Source organism: Marmota flaviventris, chromosome 10, assembly GCF_047511675.1.
Source record: "Marmota flaviventris isolate mMarFla1 chromosome 10, mMarFla1.hap1, whole genome shotgun sequence".
NCBI lineage: Eukaryota > Metazoa > Chordata > Mammalia > Rodentia > Sciuridae > Marmota > Marmota flaviventris.
In genome coordinates this window covers 42,081,856-42,101,064 of record NC_092507.1, presented here as the reverse complement: position 1 = coordinate 42,101,064, position 19,209 = coordinate 42,081,856, and the positions used below count along the sequence as shown (strand labels likewise).

General features: G+C 42.0%; 1 protein-coding gene across 1 annotated transcript; it reads right to left on the bottom strand.

The window, feature by feature from the left end:
• Nucleotides 1-272: 272 nt before the first annotated feature.
• On the bottom strand, nucleotides 273-18,065 carry Cpt2 (carnitine palmitoyltransferase 2). Its single transcript, XM_027945028.2, has 5 exons — nucleotides 17,785-18,065; nucleotides 11,897-11,977; nucleotides 9,755-9,861; nucleotides 2,240-3,544; nucleotides 273-887 (listed from the first exon to the last, which is right to left on the bottom strand). Exons 1-5 carry the CDS (start codon nucleotides 17,934-17,936, stop codon nucleotides 556-558), a joined length of 1,977 nt encoding a protein of 658 aa, XP_027800829.2. The 5' UTR covers nucleotides 17,937-18,065; the 3' UTR covers nucleotides 273-555.
• Nucleotides 18,066-19,209: the final 1,144 nt, after the last annotated feature.

Below are 19,209 nucleotides of genomic sequence, written 5' to 3'. Positions count from 1 at the left end.
GGCAAGTTTATAGAGGATGAAACAGTGTTTCCCATAGCACCTGAGGAGCCGGGAATCAATGGGAACTTACTGCTTCCTGAACTTACTATTGGGAAGTTCTTTGTGGGAAGTAGGGATTAAAAAAAAAAAAATGGGGATATAGCTCAATTGGTAGAATGCTTGCCTTGCATGCACAAGTCCCTGGATTCAATTCCCAGCACCACAAAACAAAACCAAAAAAAACAAAACAAAAAAAACCCCAAAAAACACTACTAATAATAAGAGGAAGCATCTTTAAGCAATAATTACACAATTACATTTTATTTCTGTTTAAACAATAAATAGACCTGAGTTAGTTCTTTAAACCCAATATCTTGATCAGAGGGTCTTGAAACTGTTATTTCCCATTCAGAAATAACACATTTAGCTTTAAAAAAATGATCTTTGAGTTCAAGCTTGTAGCACTGGCTGCTTGGGCCCGTGACTAGTTTCATTAGGCACAGGATAGCACTTATTGGCTACACGGCCCTCCATTTTCATGAGGAAGTAATGGAGGACTTTCCATCTACCTCGAAGCTAAGCTTTGATGGATTTGCCTTCTAAGGCATCAAATATATCTTCTAAGGATTTCTCAACACAGTGAAGAAACTCCCGGGCATTGCGTCCTGGGTAGGAGGAGACATTGCAGCCTATCCAGTCATCATGAACAGCATAACCAATGCCAAAGCCATCCGGGACAACAGGGGCAAAGCCACCAAGGTTCACTGCTGGGCTGCTCAGCGTGCTGGTGGACAGGATGTTGTGGTTTATCCGTTCATATGCAGGGTCCAGGTAGAGCTCGGGCAGGACAATTCCTTTGGCTGCCACTAGGTGCCGCAAAGCAAACAAGTGTCTGTCAAAGCCCTGGCCTGTCAGAGACAAAATGGAAAAACAGGAGTCTCAGAATCTCAGAACTAGAAAGGATCTTAGGCAAACCTCCCAGCCATGACAGGAATCCCCCTTAAGAGCAGTCTGTAAAAGAAGGGTCTCTCTACCTCTATATGTATATCTCCAGCTCACTAAACGTTGCAGAAGCCCATTCCAGAATATTTAAAAAAAAATTTTTTTTAACCAGGAATTGAACCCAGAAGTGTTTAACCACTGAGCCACATCTCCAGGCATTTAATTTTTTTTTTATTATTTGGGTAACAAATCTCTAAGTTGCTTAGGGCCTCACTAAGTTGCTGAGGCTGGCCTTGACTTACAATCCTCCTGCCTCAGCCTCCCAAGTCAATGGAATTATAGGTGTGCGCCACTGCACCTACCTTAAATTATTTTAAAACAGATTTTCAGCTGTCAATAATTGAGCTAAAAATGAGCCTAGAATGAAAGCATGGTTTTAAAAATTGTGAATCAATTTAGTCAGTCAAGACACTACGTGAAGAAAGCCACAGACTCAAAAACTTAAGATATGGGGCTAGAGGTGTACGCAGCTCAGTGGTAAAGTATGTGTTAGCATACACAAGGCCCTGGGTTCAATTCCCAGCAACCGCCCCTCCTCCATCACACACATAAACCAAAAATAAGACAAAACTCAAAGTCCAATTCACATGTAAAAGACAAGATTAAGTCACTAGAAAAAAAAAAAAAAAAAAGGATTTTTTGCCAGGGTTCTAATTTCAGCCTTACAACATATTTTCTATGTAACACTAGGCCAGTGGCCTCAGTTTCCTGCCTATAAAATGGAGAAGGAAAAAAACTAGGTCTTGGAGGACCCTTTCAGTTCTAGGACTTTGAAGCTATGTGAAAAGATTGGATATCCTCCACATCCTTTCCAGGTTTTCAATTTTATCACAAAGAGATGGAAAGATGACACTTCAATTTGGAAAGCACTTCTGAGATGATCTATTTCCAAGGAGCCAACACGCTACATCTGAGGTAAAGTGATGGGGAGCTGTGGGCTTAGAAATTCTCAATTGTTGAAAGGAAGTCTGATAACTAACAAGCAATAGAAAAAGGAGAATCATGACTCACAACTGAAGATGACTTTTAAATGAGAAGAAAGTTAGATGCATTTCCCCATCCCTACTTAGGACATGAGAACATTCTGATCCCTAGTGGCTGGGCTAGCTCTTCAGACTACTAGGATAGGGGGGAAAAAATCATCATTTTGGGAGTAAGCAGGTGAATTAAATCTAGGGACAAGGTAGACATCAGATGTGGGGGGATGTTACTGAGTCTAACCCAGGCACAGAGGGCATGCTCCCCACCCCTGCCTCACCCATTGCTGCTTCTTTGGTCAGCTGGCCATGGTACTTGGAGCACTCGGCCATCAGCTGCTGAAGCTCGCCAGCACTGTGCTTAGAGGGCTCCCTGACGAAGGCCTCAGAGCACCTCTTTGTGAAGATGGAGGCTGGGCGGATGGTCTCAGTGCGGCCATGTTTGAATGCTGCAGTGCTGCAGGACTCGTAGGTGGCCACTGTCTGCCCATACTGCCGCAGGAAGGCCATCTGGAAGGCCAGCTGTGCCACTGCGTCAGGGCTCAACTTCTGCTTCTTCAAGAATTCTTTGCCTCCTCTCTGAAACTGCATACAGTCAATGGTGAGGGTTTTCGTGGTAGCATCAAACTTTTCCTTTGCAGCAGTGATTCCAGCCTTTAAGGCATCATTCAATTTGAAGCTGAGTTTTTGCACAGTGATGGAAGAGTCTGTATTGGCTGGCTGGCTCTGGGGAGTGATGGCAGGAGCGTTAGTGCTATCTTTAAACACTTCATTGAAAAACCTGAGTACTGCAACCCCGTCACCCCAAGCATGCTCAAAGTGGACAGCGGCAGTGCCATCCTTGGCCACAATGAGATTAAAGGATTTATCAAACCAGCGATTTGTACCATCACCATGTAGCATGGTGTGGGACAAATGGACAAGGTCCTTAATGGGGAAGTCATCTAAGCAGAGGCAGAAGGCAGCGGAGTCCACTTTCCTCAGGGTCTCCTCATTGCCCCCATGTATCAGCTTCTGCCTGAGCTCTGCCCAGACATCTCGGTTCTCACTGGTCAGATATGTCAGAGGAAACTCAGGCACAGGGCTATTGTCTTCGAGAATGTACTTCAGATGCGCCTGGATTTCTGAGGGGCTTACGATGTGCCCATCTTGATCCAGGACATCAAAGACATAGAAATGTCCTTTTCTTAGGACCAGGAGGTGTCGGGCCTTGTCATCAGTAAAGAGTTCATCCCGCCTGGGTTTGGGTAAACGAGTTGAATTGAAAAGCCGAAAATACTGAGACATATCCAAGGGATATGCATTGACCAAGTAGGCTCCATACCAAGACAGAGAGGAAGGCACAAAGCGTATGAGTCTCTTAAAGGTATTCGTGTCACTTTTGGCAGGGTTCAAGTGGAATACTTCTGGCTCCAAAAGGCCAGCCCGGAGTGTCTTCAGAAACCGGATGGCAGAAACAGTCATGTTGGTCGCCCGGGTGAGCTGGTCATTATACTCAGATTTTGGATCAGGATTGAATGCCATAAATGGATTAAAGTTCAGAACAACTGAGTCTCGAGCAGTTAAATACATATCAAACCAGGGACCTAAAAAGTAAAATAAAAGGGATTATACAATGTGTGGTCTTTTGCATCTGGGTTGTCATTTTTTTAATTTATAGATGACAGTGGAATGCATTACAATTCTTATTACACATATAGAGCACAATTTTTCATATCTCTGGTTGTATACAAAGTATAGTCACACCAATTCATGTCTTCATACATGTACTTTGGATAATAATGATCATCACATTCCACCATCATTAATAACCCCATGCCCCCTCCCTTCCCCTGGGCTGTAATTTTTGATAATGTTTTTGAGGTCCATCCATGTTGGAGAGTATATTAGTTCTTCATTTCATTTTTACTGTTGTTTAATTTTGTTGTTATTGTTGAACTATGTTCCATTTTATGGGTATACTACATTTTGTTTAATGGCTATTTAGGTTGTTACCATTTCTTAGCTATTATGAAATATACTGCCTTGAACTTTCATATATGAGTTTTTGGTTGGACATGTTACTAATTCTCTTGAGCATATAGTTAGGAGTGGAACTGGCAGGTCATCTACGTTTCTTTTAAGCCTTTTGAGGAACAGCCAGGGCATTTTCTAAAGTAGCTGCAGCCTGCCCACCAGTTGCACATGAGGATTCCAATTTCCCCCATATCCTCATCAACACTTGTTACTATATGTCTTTTTAACTGGGGCCATTCTGGTGGGTATGAAGTAGCATATCATTATGGATCTGATATGTATTCCCCTAATGTTTATTAATTGCTTTTTCTTCTTTATTCTGTTTCTTTTTCTTTTTTTTTTGGGGGGGGGGCGGTTCCTAAAGGGAAAACATGCAGTGAGATTCCATGCTAGAACAGAACAGCTAATTCCTACCCCATATCCTTAGGTTTCTCTTGATTTATCTACTTTCAGGGATAATATTCATCTTTGACTATCTCCTTAACGGACAGGGCACAAAGGGCAGCCTTCACTGTTCTTCTATGTACAGTATATATATATGAATTCTCTTTTAGGAAGTACTCAAGGGGCGGGGATGTGGCTCAAGCAGTAGCGCACTCGCCTGGCATGCGCGCAGCTCTGGGTTCGATCCTCAGCACCACATACAAATAAAGATGTTGTGTTCGCCAAAAACTAAAAAATAAATATTTAAAAATTCTCTCATTCTCTCTCTCTCTCTCTCTTAAAAAAAAGGAAGTACTCAAAAAACCAATTAGAAATAACCATAAGTGCATGTGGATCACACTAACTTGCCCTCTGCATTCCTGTGGATGTTTTGCCTACAAAACTTCCAGCGCAATATTTTATCAGAAAAATGTGTCTTCAAGGGAATTCCTGCTGAGGTTAGTACACATGGATAAAATCAACAAAAAAGGACTCTCTACGACTTTAGAGGAAATAATTTTCACAGGTAGCACTGGGAAAGGACCAATAGATCCAATTTAACCATGACTTCTTCATTGGCCCATTCATTCCATTCCATTCTTTGACAGTCAGTACCAGGTCCTGGTCCAGGGGATTTAGAGAAGAATAGGATATATTCTTTAATTCTGAAAAATTCTAGTGAAGTAGACAAACAAAATTAAAATGTGATGCAATACCCTAAAATGATGAGAGAAAAGAAGTACTAGTGGATAAGACGTATTTTATTAAAGAAAATATAAATTCATGCCTCTAACTCCCACTCCAACCTTGAGTAAAAGAATTTAAAATACAAAATAGGGTTGGGGATGTGGTTCAGAGGCTGAGTGCCCCTGAGTTCAATCCCTGGTACTTTCTCCCAAACATACACACACACACACACACACACACACACACACACACCCCAAAATAAGGCCAAGAGAATGAGAAAAGAGCAAATATTCAAAACTTGAAAGTATTTAGGTAACGGGTAATAACCAAAAACAGATTCAAGAAAGCCAATCTTAAACTGGCATGACAGACAGATAAAAAAAATAATCTGTTTTACACAGCAGAACTTCCAGACAGCTCAGTAACGGGCTGTTTAGATCTCTGGTTTAATTAGATCACTACTCTTAACCCAGTGTTTCCTCCTTACTTTGATAGAAGGCTTTTTGTATTCTCTGGTTAAAGTGAAACTAGAAGACCTAAATCACAGTTGAGCTCTCAAACTTGCTTCCCTTGCCCTATTTCTACCACACTAGCAACCTCCTGGCAGTTTACTGGAAAAACCTTCCCTGAGGAATCTGTCTCAAAGACACTACCATTAGGAGAACCTCAAAGAAACAGTTTAGCCAGATCACATCACAGTGACACCTGTAACCAACAAGCCTCACCCTCATCCACAAGCTTTCAATAACTTTTTAGTATGTCATTCATATCTAAGGCAGCACAGAAGGATTAAGAAGCATCAGCAGAAAGAAAAGAGGCAAAACAAACAGGAAAAAAGGCAATTTGAGGGAGACTGACTATGAAGGAAGAAGAAAAATGTTTTAAACATTCCAGAGATAAAATTGTTTAAAAAGAAAAGAACATCCTAAGAGAAAGAAAGAAGAGCCCTTGGAAATGAAAAACAGGAAAGGAGAAATTTAGAAACTCAAAGACTGGAAGACAGAATTTAGCACATCTTCCAGACAGCAGAACAAGAATAAGAGATAAAAAAATATGAGAGAAAAGATAAGAAAATTAGAGGACCAGGCTCAGAAATTCTGCAACTGAATAAGAGAACCAGAAAGAGAAAATAGAAAAAAGAAGAGAGAAAAATCAAAGAAATAAAACGAGAATATGCTAGAGCTGGGATAAACATGAGTTTGAAGGGTCAAAGAACTCACTGAGTGACCCAGCAAAAGGGTATAAATACACCCGTACCAAAACACATTATCTGAATTTCAGAACACCCAGGAAAAGAGAAATTTCTAAAAGCTTCCAGAAACAGAGGAAGCAAAGGATCAAGACTCAAAATAACAAAATAACTTAGCAACACTGAAAGTAAAAGGCAATGGAGCACTTGCTTGCTCTCTGATTTCTGGATACCATGAGGTGAGCAGCTTTCCTGACCACACCTTTCTGTCATGATGTTTCTGCTTCCACAAAAGCTTTTTAAAAGGAATAGAACCAGCTGATTGTGGATGGAAACCATAGCCAAAATAAACCTTTCTTCCTATAAAAAATAAATAAAATAAAAGATAATGGAGTATGGACTTTAAAATCTGTGGAAAAATTATTTTCAAGCTAGTCAAATAAATTATCACTGAAGTATGAGAACTTTCAAAACTTTTGCTCTCTGTGTTCTGCTTCCAGAGAGCAAAGGGAATCTTGTGTTCTAAGAAAATAAAGGAGACACTAAGAAAGGAAAATGTGAAATCCAAGAAACAGAGTCCCAGCATGAGAAAGAATAAGAGAAACTCAGCTGAAATAAAAAGTTCCCAAAAAAAGATCCCAGGCCAAGAGTTCACAGATGCCAGGTGGGGGTACACACCTGCAATCCTAGTGACTCAGGAGGTTCAGGCAGGAGAATTACAAGTTCAGAGCCAACCTCAGCAACTTAGCAAGGCCTTAAGCAATTTTGTGAGTTCCTGTCTAAAAATAAAAAATAAAAAGGGCTGGGGATGTGGCTCAGTGGTAAAGCATCCTGGATTCAATCCCCAGTACCAAAAAAAAAAGCGTGGGGGGGGTGGCGTGAGGAATGGTTTCACAGACCCAGTCCAAAGTGAGTCAGAAGTTCTAGAAGAGACTTTGTCAAGAAGAAAAAAATTAGGAGATGGGGTTGTGGCTCAGTGGTAGAGCGCACTTGTGGTAAAGCATGCTTGAGGGACTGGGTTTGATCCTCAACATCATATAAATGTAAAATAAAGATATTGTGTCCACTTAAAACTAATTCACACACACACACACACACACACATACATAGATGTGTACATATTTATATATATATTATTTTTTAAAAGAACAAAATTAATAGACTATGTAATGTTCTCTCATGTACTCAGAGGAGATTCAGACAATTTAGGAGGAGTATGGGCATAAATTATTAATCAAAAGAAAAGATGAGCCAGAAGGGGTGGCACACACCTGTAATCTCAGCAGCTTGGGAGGCTAAAACAGGAGGATCACAAGTTTCAAAGCCAGCCTCAGCAAAGGTGAGGTGCTAAGCAACTCAGTGAGACCCTGACTCTAAATAAAATACAAAATAGGGCTGGGGACGTGGCTTAGTGGGCAAGTGCCCCTGAGTTCAATCCCTGGTATCAAAAAAAAAAAAAAAAAAAAAAGGTCTCATCTATTCTTTTTTTTCTTTTTCTTTTTTGGTACCAGGGATTGAACTCAGGGGCACCCAATCACTGAGCCACATCCCCAGCCCTATTTGTATTTTATTTAGAGACAGGGTCTCACTGAGTTGCCTAGTGCCTCACCATTACTGAGGCTATCTTTCAACTTGGCATCATCCCATCTCAGCCTTCCGAGCCACTGGGATTACAGGCATGTGCCACAGCGCCCAGCAGGATCATTATTAACTTTAGAGAAGCCAGGTATGGTGGTGTATATCTGTAATCCCAGCGACTCAAGAGGTTGAGGAAGCAGGATCACAAGCTCAAAGTTAGCCTTAGCAACTCAGTGAGGCCCTAAGCAACTCAGAGACAAACTGTCTCAAAATAAAAAATAACAAGGGCTGAGGATGTGATTCAGTGTTTAAGCACTCCTGAGTTTAATCCTCAGTGCCAAAAAAAATTTTTAAAAACTTCAGAGAAAAAAATAAGTTTCTATAGGAAAGGAAAAACAATCCCAATGTACTACATGACTCAGCTAATAATAGCATTTGTATGATCATAACAGTACAAACAAGAAATACTGAATTAACCAAAATTATAAATAATTATACTGGGAAAATGTGGGTCTGAGAAATATCTACACTTATATATGTGGGAGGGGATGTAAACATTTGCTAAATTCTAATCTTTGTAGTTAGATGTCAACAGATAATGCCTAAAATTTAAAAAAAATTAAAATTAAGATGCAGTAATATAAGTATATCATTTAGGGACCTGTGGGTACATATCAAGGGAATTAAACAGGAAATGAAAGAAGGTGTGAAGTGTGAAAATAAGGGAAGGTCAGGCAATTGCTACTTCTCCTAATAAGCCTTATGGAAATACTTGATTCTTTAAACTATGTGCATGTATAACCTGATACAAAGAAAAAGTAAGTTAAAGAAGTGCTGAAGGAAGAGAGGTGGAAGTAACCAATTTTGAATGAGAGGGGAAAGGACTGAGAAGATTTATAGAAAAACTACCCTATCCAGGGCTGGGGTTGTGGCTCAGCGGTAGAGCACTCACCTAGCGTGTGGGGGGCCCTGGGTTCAATCCTTAGCATCACATAAAAAGAAATAAAGGTATTGTGTCCAACTACAACTAAAAAATAAATATTAAAAAGAAAAACAAAACAAAACAAAAATGCTACCCTACCCAGATCTCAAAGGAGGAATTTGCCAGGAAAAAAAAAAAAGAAAATGGAGCCAGGCACAGTGATTTGTAATTCCAGAAGCTGAGGCAGAACAGAAAGTCTGCAATGCATATTCAAGGACAGCCTAGGCAATTTAATGCAACTCTCTCTAAAATAAATTTCTTAAAAAATGGCTGTGTGGGCTGGGATTGTGGCTCAGTGGTAGCGTGCTTGCATGAGGCACTGGGTTTGATTCTCAGCACCACATACAAATATATAAAATAAAGGTCCACCAACAATTAAAAAATATTTAAAAAATAAAATAAAATAAAAATAAAAAGGGCTGTGAATGTGGCTCAGAGGCAGAATGCTCCTGGGTTCAGTGCCCAGTACCAAAAAGAAAAGAAAAAAGAAGCAGAAGGGGAAGAATATGGATAAAAGGCATTGAAGGTGAAAGACTCACAGGTTCAGGGGACCACAGAGTTCTTACTTGTTGAAGCATGGAGTGTATCAGGAGGAGTCATGAAAGGGCAATTAGGTCAGCCTATGGGGGACCTAGAACCATAGGAAGAAACCGCAGGACCTGATCCTGCATCCTTTTCAGATAGTCCTTGATTGGACTCCACCAATAGAGAAGGCAGCCACTGCTAGAGAGGAGGCCCCCAGTCAGCACCTAGGGAGGCGCTCCCGCAGCCTTAACATCTGCTTCAGGAAGTTGAGGGGGCCATAACTTCAATGCTGGTCTCACTAAATATATTTATGAGACCAAAATGGCAGAGAGGATTCCTTATTTTTCATTATAGATGGCACTGGGAAAAGTCCTGCCCACAGGCCAGCCCACCTACCAGAAATGTAGCTTGTGTGTTTATTCTGTTTGTCCCGAGCCACCAGCTGCTTGTGTAGTTCTTTTCCAATTCCATTCTCAAAACTCTTACAAAATTGTTCTGTCTTCCTGAAATGATCAAAAAAGACAGAATTAAACCATGGCAGGAAATACCTAATACCTTTAGGTTCATGGTCAAGAAGAATTCAGAGGGATCTGTGGATCCCCCAACAGCATATCCCTACAAACTGGGAAGGAGGTAAGAAGGTACCTCTGAAATCAGCAGAAAAGCAATCAATCTAAAACAGAAAAATCTAGGATATCAGGAAGCTTAATCAATATTTCACAGGACACTCTAATCTCTAGGAAGCAGTTTGGCAGGAAGAAAAGGATATAAGCTTTTGAGTAAAAAATAGCTGAGTTTAATTTCTGGTTCTGTCACTTTTAAATTGTGTGACTTTGGACAAGTTATACATTCTCTCTTGAGTCTCAGTTTCTTGATGTGTAAAAGAGACCACCCTACAAAGTTAAAAAATATATAGTCTAAAACATAATACTCACTTTGTAACTGGTAGCTGTTAATTCATTACTATATTAAAAGAAACTTCTAGTGACTAACAAGAATTTTTTTTTTAATTTCAAAGTTTGGTTATTTTAATGCAATTTCACTGTTTGAGGTAATGTGGGTAAATTAAGTGGTTCATCCATCTGAAGAGAACACTAACAGTTCCTGAACAAGGAATATTTAAAAGCAGGGACCTAGATTATAAATAGTTTCTGTTTCTCTGTCACTGCCCAATGAAGGATTCTGATTCAAATAGCAATGCCAGTTATGGATACAAAAAATTCTCATTATGAAAAAAGTACCAAAGTACCAAACCACACAAGGCTAACAGAGCTTAATGCAATCCACTTTTTGGCAATATCTGATATTATTTTTGAATTCTTTGCTGTATTAGTTTCCTAAGACTGCCATAATGATCACAAACTGGGTGGGGCTTAAAACAACAGAAATTTATTCTCTCACAGTTCTGAAGGCTATAGTTCAAAATCCAGGCATCAACAGGACTGTATCTCTCTGAAGACTCTAGGAAAATCTATTCCATTCTTAGCTTCTGATGATAACAGCAATCTTGACTCTCCTTGGGTTGTTGATACAACACTCTAATCTCTGTCTTCATCCTCACATCGCTGTTTATATCTCTTTTACTCTTTTATAAGAACATGAATTGTATTGGATTAAGGACCTACCCTGCTAGGCACAATGGCACATGCCTGTAATCCCAGTGATTTGGGAGGCTGAGATAGGAGGATAGCAAGTTCAAGGCCAGCCTTAGCAACTTCGTATCTCAAAATAAAAAATAAGGTCTGGGGATATAGCTCAGTGGATAAAGCCCTCTAGGTTCAATCCCTCAGACCAAAAAAAAAAAAAAAAAAAAAACCTATTCTACTCCTCTACTCCAGTAAGATGTAGGACCGCATCTTAACTAATTACATCTATAACAACCCTATTTCCATATAAGATCACATTCTGAGATTCTGAAAAGGGCATGGATTTGGAAGTCATACTATCCAGCGCCATAAACATGCTCAACAAGCAAACTTCTGGTGGGCCATATGGTTCTCAATGGACCTCTCTACCAAGAATACACGCCCTCTGCAAATGACCAGTACCAGCTGGCCTCCCAGGTACACCTGCCAAGATAAAGTACAAGTATGGTACTCTGGCTGGGCACAGTGGCCTAGAATCCCAGCGGGAGGCTGAGGCAGAAGGATCACAAGTTCAAAGCCAGCCTCAGCAACAGGGAGGCATTAAATAATTCAGTGAGACCCTGTCTCTAAATAAAATACAAATTAGGGCAGGGGATGTGGCTCAGTGGTTGAGTGCTCCCGAGTTCAATCCCCAGTAACCCCTCCCCTGAAAAAGTAAGGCATTCTGGCTCATAAACCATCTGTTGAGTCAGGTTGGAAGGACTCTCACCTCAGAGACTGCTCAGTCTTTTGGGAATGAAAATCTTTTCCTGAACTTGCAAAAGTATAAACTAGGTTCCAGGTTCTGGAGATCCAATCAAGTCACAGACATTCCCTGAAGCTTGGTCCACCATTACTTGCCAGGCTCTCTGGAACCACCCAACCATAGTCATTCAGAGTAGTCAGCATTTACCTGAACTGGCCATCATTCAAGAGAGGTTTCTGTGCATTGAGGTATCTCCTAATGGTGTCTTCAAGTTTGGGAATAGGCAGCCTGGAGAGAAAGCAAAGTCAGCATAAGGCAGAAAATATGTTAAAGAGATTAATTAGCTTCACAAGGCAAATGAGAAAATTGATCATTAATGTATCAATGGTAACTCCACATTTTAGTAAAAAAATTTTTTTTCATACTGGGGATTGAACTCAGTGGTGTTTCATATGAGCCACACCCCTCCCCCCAATTCCTTTATTTTTTGAGTCAGGATCTTGCTAAATTGCCCAGACTGACCTCAAACTTGCAATCCTCCTGTCCAGGTTCCCAAGTAGCTGAGACTATAGGTGTGCACCACCGTACCCAGCTTTATTTTTTGAGACAGGATCTTGTTAAATTGCCCAGGCAGGCCTCTAACTTGAGATCCTCCTGTCTCAGCCTCCCCATAAAGCTGTTAATTTATCTAATCTATCTGTCTACCTATCTATTTTGGTACCAGTGATTGACCCCAGGGGCACTTAACCATTGAGCCACATCCCCAGCCCTTTTTAAAAAAAATTATATTTTAAGACAGGGTTTTGCTAAGTTGCTAGGGCCTCACTAAGTTGCTGAGGCTGGCCTCGAACTTGAGATCCTCCTCCCAAGTCTCCTCCTCCCAGCCTCCCAAGTCTCTGGGATTACAGGCAAGTGCCACTGCACCCTGCTGTTATAATTTTTTTTAAAAAGTTACTTTTCATCTCTGGTAATTTTTTTCTCAGTAAAAGGAAGAAACTGAAAGAAATGGCTCTAGGGCCCTCTCTAACTCTGTGACTACAACTTCAGGAGTCATATTGATTCCTGCCCTTGCAAGGAAATTTAGAGAGCTGACTCTGGCTGCATCCCTCACAGTTGTGTGACTGTGGGCATACAACTGTCTTGTACCCACGTGTCCTCATCTATAAAATGGGGGTAATATGCATTTGTACCACTTTAGGGTTCTATACTGGTTAAATGCCGCAATGCTTATCAATGATTTAGAAGAGTGCCTAGCACATAGTAAAGACTCAATAAACTAGTCAGTCCTCAAGTCCTGTAGCTCCAAACTCTGCCCCTAGTCTTTTCACTTCTCTAGGAAATCAGCTCATCACCACCTCTCCTCAGTGCCTAGCATAGAATTTTCTCATTTCTGCTTTTGGGCCACCTGACATCCATTCTCCCAGGTTTCTAGTAATAGTACCCTGTTTTTGTGGAAGAACTAACCTTTCCTACTCAGTACCAGTGGTGCTGGTGGAACCGACTACCTCAAACTCCCAGGGGTGGGCTTACAGATTACTAGTATAGGACTGATGAGACCAGTAAGAACCAATCAGACAGGATTTTTTTTTTTTTTTGGAACTCCCAGGAAGGGCAATCTCTATTAGCTTGTGTCACTAAAAGATCAGGATGTAAGCTACATCTTATGTGCTGGCTACCACTCTGTCACCAGGGGAAGAAAACCTGTTTGAGAACGGAGTTCTATAAATGAAGAGTTCATCAGGAAGCCGAAACAGGGTCTAAATGACATCATATGATCCTCTTGATCCATTGGCTATTTTTCAGGACTGTGAATTCATTTGCTAAAGCCCAGTTTGACTTGAAATTTCTATAACTTGCTACCACAAAGGTCTGCACCATAACAATTTCTTTTTCAGTAAGTGTTCAGAAGCCATTCTTCCAGTTAACATTCATTCTCTTGAAAAACTGAGATGTGAGAACAAGTCCAGTCTCTATGCACTACCCTACTTCCTTCACATTCTTCAGAGAACACCACAAGTGATTGAACATGTGCACCACAGTTCCTGGAGTTCCCTGTGATGTAATTCAACAGGCCTTGAAAGAGGTAGAGCCCAGGTGTTAAGGGAGGTACATGACAGTTCCATCTTAACTACCTGGGTTTTCCTTATCCACCCACTCCCATTGAAAAGTCATTTGCTGTAATAAAGATGGAAGTAAGTGCTACACTGATTTATCTCCTGTTTAAGTTCCTCTTGGTCACTTACTCATTCCCCAATACTCCTCTGAGAAGAAGGCACTTTGGGATTTCTCCTGCAAGAACACAGCTAAAAAGCCTTCTCTGCATCTACAGGATCTAGTTACACTTGGGATAGTGTTCACAGAGTTGCTAGGGAATAAAATTTATTCTAGAAGACAAGAAGATAGGTCTGAAAGACATGCCTGTGGGGCCTGAAACATCACTGTTTTCCCTGTTATTCTCCACATCCTGGAATCTCAGACTCTTCTGCCTCCCGCAGGAATTCTAGAGAACCTGCCTATTATGTCTCCACACCAGTCATCACCAAAAGTGATTAGAAAGAAAAACAACAGATGATTGACATTTATTGTGCATCAATTATAGACCTAACATAGTGCCTAATAATGGGCTCTTCTCCCCCCACACACCCTACACCAACTCCAATAACTTAAGGCCTACATAGTGATTCTTTTCTTGGGCTGAGCCTATCATAAACCTTTCAAAATTTCTGGTCACATCACAGATTGCAGTTATCTGTTCCTTGTCATGTTCCTCTCTGTCCTTTACTCATTACTGCTCACTTGGTGAATTTCAGATTCCAGCTCAAGTGCCACTTTCTCTGTGAAACTTCCCTCACTCACCCAGGCTCCAAGTCACTTGCACCTCTACGCTCACTCAACACAATGGCTTTCTTTCGGTGATTATTTACACCAGTTACAGTACTTGTGAATGACACCATGTACTTATTATGTGCCAGATTCAGCTTTTTTTTTTTTTTTAAGAGCCCCAGCTCTTTAAAAAATTTTTTTCTTTTTTTAATTTTGAGACAGGGCTCATTAAGTTGCTGAGGCTGGTCTCAAGTTTTCCATCCTCCTGTCTCAGCCTTCCAAATTGCTGAGATTACAGGCATGTGCCATAAGATCCAGCCAAGTGCTTTCTATCACAGGGTTTGGTTCTAACTACTCAGAAAGGAAGGTAATATTAACATTCCCATTTTTAGGTAATACAGCTTGCTCCTGGCCATGCAAACAGTAAAAAGTAGAGCTGGGGTTAAAAGTCAGGTGTGAGTGGCACACACCTGTAATCTCAGAAACTCGGGAGGCTGAGACAGGAATATTTAGTGAGACCCTGTCTCACAATAAAAAGTAGGGCAGGCTAGGGATGTGACTTGTTCAATCCCTGGAACCATAAAGTGATAGATAGATAAATAAGTAAATAAGTAAATAAATAAATAAATAAATAAATCAGGTCTGACTCCTATCTCATTATTTTAAGGTCAGCAAGATGTCATTTCCCTCTTATCCACATTATAACATTGTTTACCTGTCATTGTTTTATCTCCTCCACTGAACCACAAGTGCCTCCCCATCCCTGATGGGCCTCTAATCCACATCAATAAATATTTGATAAATATTCATTGATGTGGATTAGAGGCCAGTCAGATCCATCCTTGGTTTCCTTAGGACTTACAGTTTCATAGTCCCAAGTTATATAAATACACCTCTTAAAAAAATATACACCCTGGGCTGGGGATATAGCTCAGTTGGTAGAGTGCCTGCCTCCCATGCACAAGGCCCTGGGTTCAATGCCCAGCACCACACACACACACACACACACACACACACACACACACTCTATATATATCCCTGAACTATACAGCTAAAAGTGGTTAAAATAGTAAATTTTATGTTAAGCATATTTTACCACACTCATAAAAACAAACAAACAAACAACAGGCAAATCACAGTGGGAGGGATCCTGGTAGAAAGAGCATCCAAGTCTACCAAGTTAAAAGGCAAAGGTAATAAGAAAACTGACAGATAAGGAGGAGGGAGTGACTAATTATGATACTTCCCTATCTCTTGTATCTTATCTCAGTATTATGGTACAACAGAGAACTGTGTGTTGCCACTCACAGGGGACTGTCACTAAGTTAACTGAATTGCCCAAAATTATAGCTACAGTTGCAGATATAGAATCTGAAACTAAGTTCTACCAGACTTCAAAGTAAGGGCTCTTTACCAAGTCTGACATCAAGATAAATGTCAAAGAAGATACATTTTACTTCACTCTCTGAAACTAAACCTAAATTGTCATCTCTACTCCAGAATTTAGAAGGAATTTTATCCCCCAGCTAACTCCACTTTATAGATGAGGTCATGAAAACTGATTGCTTAATGGGCGGTGAGCATTATGGTTTGTTCTTGCAGATTCCTACAGATTTTTGTGCTGTGGATGGCTTTGGAATAAATGATCTTAAATATTCTTTCTAGCTTTCCAAGTCTGAAATACAGAAACTCCTTTTGATCTTAAACCTGGGTGGGGCGTGGGCCTGCCTGAAAGTCAATGACCATGACTCTGGATTTGGCAATTGAAGACAGGTTTGTCAGTCCTGACCTTTCCCCCACATACAAGCACAGCTCAGACACACATGCTGACAAGAAGGAGGCAGGTCCCAGGCTTATCCCTCAGGCACACAGACTCTGTTTTCTTTCTCTCTCCTACTAGTTCAGATAATCTCATTTTAGTCTGTCTTAGAGGTCTGCACACTGTTATTTCAGAATTGCCTTTGGATGATCTTCCTGAGAGGGGAGTGTGGGCACTGATGTTGGGTTAAACATAACTCTTGGATATAAAGAAAAACAGCAACCTTGTGGCTGGGGGCACTGCCTGTGATATAATGCTGCTGGGGAGCGAGTACTGGCCCCTAGCTTGGAGGATTCCTGATGACAGTTTAGTGAGAAAGAGAGAAGGATTTCTGAAACAAATTGAAACTTGGCTCCAGGAACTAAATGGTGAGTGAGTAGAGATGACAATTTAGGTTCAGTTTCAGAGAGTGAAGGAAATTTCTAATTTCTTTCTGGAGAAGGAGAGCTGGCAATTTAGATGAAGGCTGGGAGTTCAAAGACTGGAAAAACTGGAAGCTGGGAAGTGCTAGGTAAGGGTTGGGGAGAGAAAGACTTAGGGCTATTCTTATAGAGTGTTTCATGTTTCAGAAGGTGGGGATGGTAGCCTATGATGAAGAGCACTGAAAATTTGGGAGAGTCCTGGATCTAATTTGAAAGAGATGAAGTCCTCAAGGGGCACTGAGGACAGTTTCAAGAATTCTATGAAGGTGGGCTGAAGTTGCAGGGAGAAATGTCTGTGAGGGAGGATATTTTAGAGAGAGGAACTTGAAGGGAGGGATGCTGAGGAGGGTCTGGTGGCTTGTGAAACGTTTCCAGGTTAAGACTGGACTTAGAAGTTAGGATGTGCATGGTGGGGGTATGGTTGAAGGTAAGAGTGAACATGCGGCAGTGCTTGTGAAGACTAATGGGGTGCTAAAAGAGGAGGGTGGAAGAATGAGGAGTGGCACTGAAAGTTCTGAGTAATGGGTGAAGAAGGGGGAGCACTGGGAGAACTTGAGGAAGGGTAACCACAGTACTATTAATATCAGAAACTGGCAACCTAAATATTCCAGGCAGGAATGCTCAGCATTCATTAGATACCCCTAGTTTGGAAGGATTCTGATGGTTTTGGAGATATTCAGGCAGGACATATTTCAAGGAAAAATATGAGGGCCTCAATCCTGAGGCACTCCATCCATCCATCCATCCATCCGGTTGGAAGTTAGGTTAATGGAGAGGGAATTCGAGAAAGGCTCAAGATGGAGAATCGGAGAATTGTGCATGGAAGGATTTTGGAGAACTTGAAGGTTCTGGGGTTCCTGGGCTGGAGAAACTGGAAGCTGGGAAGTCACAGGAGTTCGAGAATGGGGAATATGGCTGCCTCCAAGGTCGGGGTTTGGGGGTGTAAGCCAGTTCAGTTTCAGAAGTCCTGAGTGAATGGAGTCGCGCTGGGGTCAGCCCTGGGCTGGCAGGGTCGGGGAGATCGGGCTCACCTGGGCAGACTGTCCTGGTAGTGCATGGTGGGCACGATGCTGTGCTGCAGGTACTGGCCAGGCCTACTGTCAGCACTGAGGGACCGACAGGGGGCTCCAGGGCCAATGGCAGGGCCCCGGGGCCAGGCGCGCAGCAGTAGGCGGGGCACCATCGTCCCGGGCGGCGAGAACGCAGAAGTGAAGGAATTCTAGTCCAAGAAAAAGGCCGCTACCCTCAAGGCCGGAGACGCAGCGTCAGGGACTCCGCGTCCAGTTCGTCCCCGCCCGGGGCCCACTTCCCGTCTACGGCCCCGCCCACAGAGCCCGCCCACAGAAGGCCCCGCCCACGGCCGAGTCCCGCCCGCCCGGCTGATGCCTGGAGACAGCTGGTCTCCCCATCCGGGAGGCGGAGGCGTTGGACCTAGCCGAAGTCCTCCCCTTCTCCTTTTATGGAGCAAGCTAGAAATAAGAGCTGGAGAAAAAGAACCGCCGAAATTCATTTTTGCAATTCGATAAGCCTACATTGATCAACGCTTGGTCCCTGGACGACTGTGGCATTTGATCAGGATCTCCATTTAACTATGTCTTCAGTTAAATGGAGATCCTGATCAACGCACCTGCCACGATTGTAGCTTTTTTTTTTTTTTTTTTTAACAACTTCATTTATTTTGCCAAGACAATTTGGTATGTAAGGTGTCTGGTGCTTATAGGTAAATGGAAAACGGTAGCGAATGTTACTGTTGTCACTAGTAATCCGTGGCGTTAGCCCGCTGAGGATCTTTGACAGGCAGTGATTCTTAACACTGTTCAGCTGCCCTGCCAGCTCAGCTGAGCAGGTATTGGGGGTGGAGGGAATGTACAGGAGCCCGAAACCGTGAAATCTTGGGACCTGGCCACCTCATCAGTGCAGAGGTGAAGACCCTCCTCAGTGAACAGTCTCAGCTTGAACAGTTCCAAAGAAAGGAAGCCCGTTGTTAAGAGGAAACTCTTGACCTTTAGCTCTAGGGACTCTTCCTGGTTCAGTCCACCGCAGGAGGCTGCTTGTCACCACACATTGTCCTCAATGCTTCTTCCAACTCTGACTTGAAGATTCCTCAACTTGAATATAGATCCACCATCCCTCATCCATTACAAAACAACCGCAAAACAACAACAACAACAAAAAACCCACCCACCCCTTCCTTGATCTCAGCTGTAGCTAAAAGATTAGGTAGGCTCTGCTCCCATTTTACAGAAGAAGAAAGGTATCAAAAGACATAGAATTATGCTGTCTGGCCTGAGGCACAACAGAATTCCATTCTGGGAACACGACCTTCCTTTAGCTCCAGCTCTCAATCAGGACCCTGTGGGTTTGAGGCAGCCAAGTACATTCTGTTCCTTTCATATTGGCCAGGCAGAGTCAGGGGCTGGAGTGCATCCAAAAGAGCACTGGATTGGGAGTTAAGA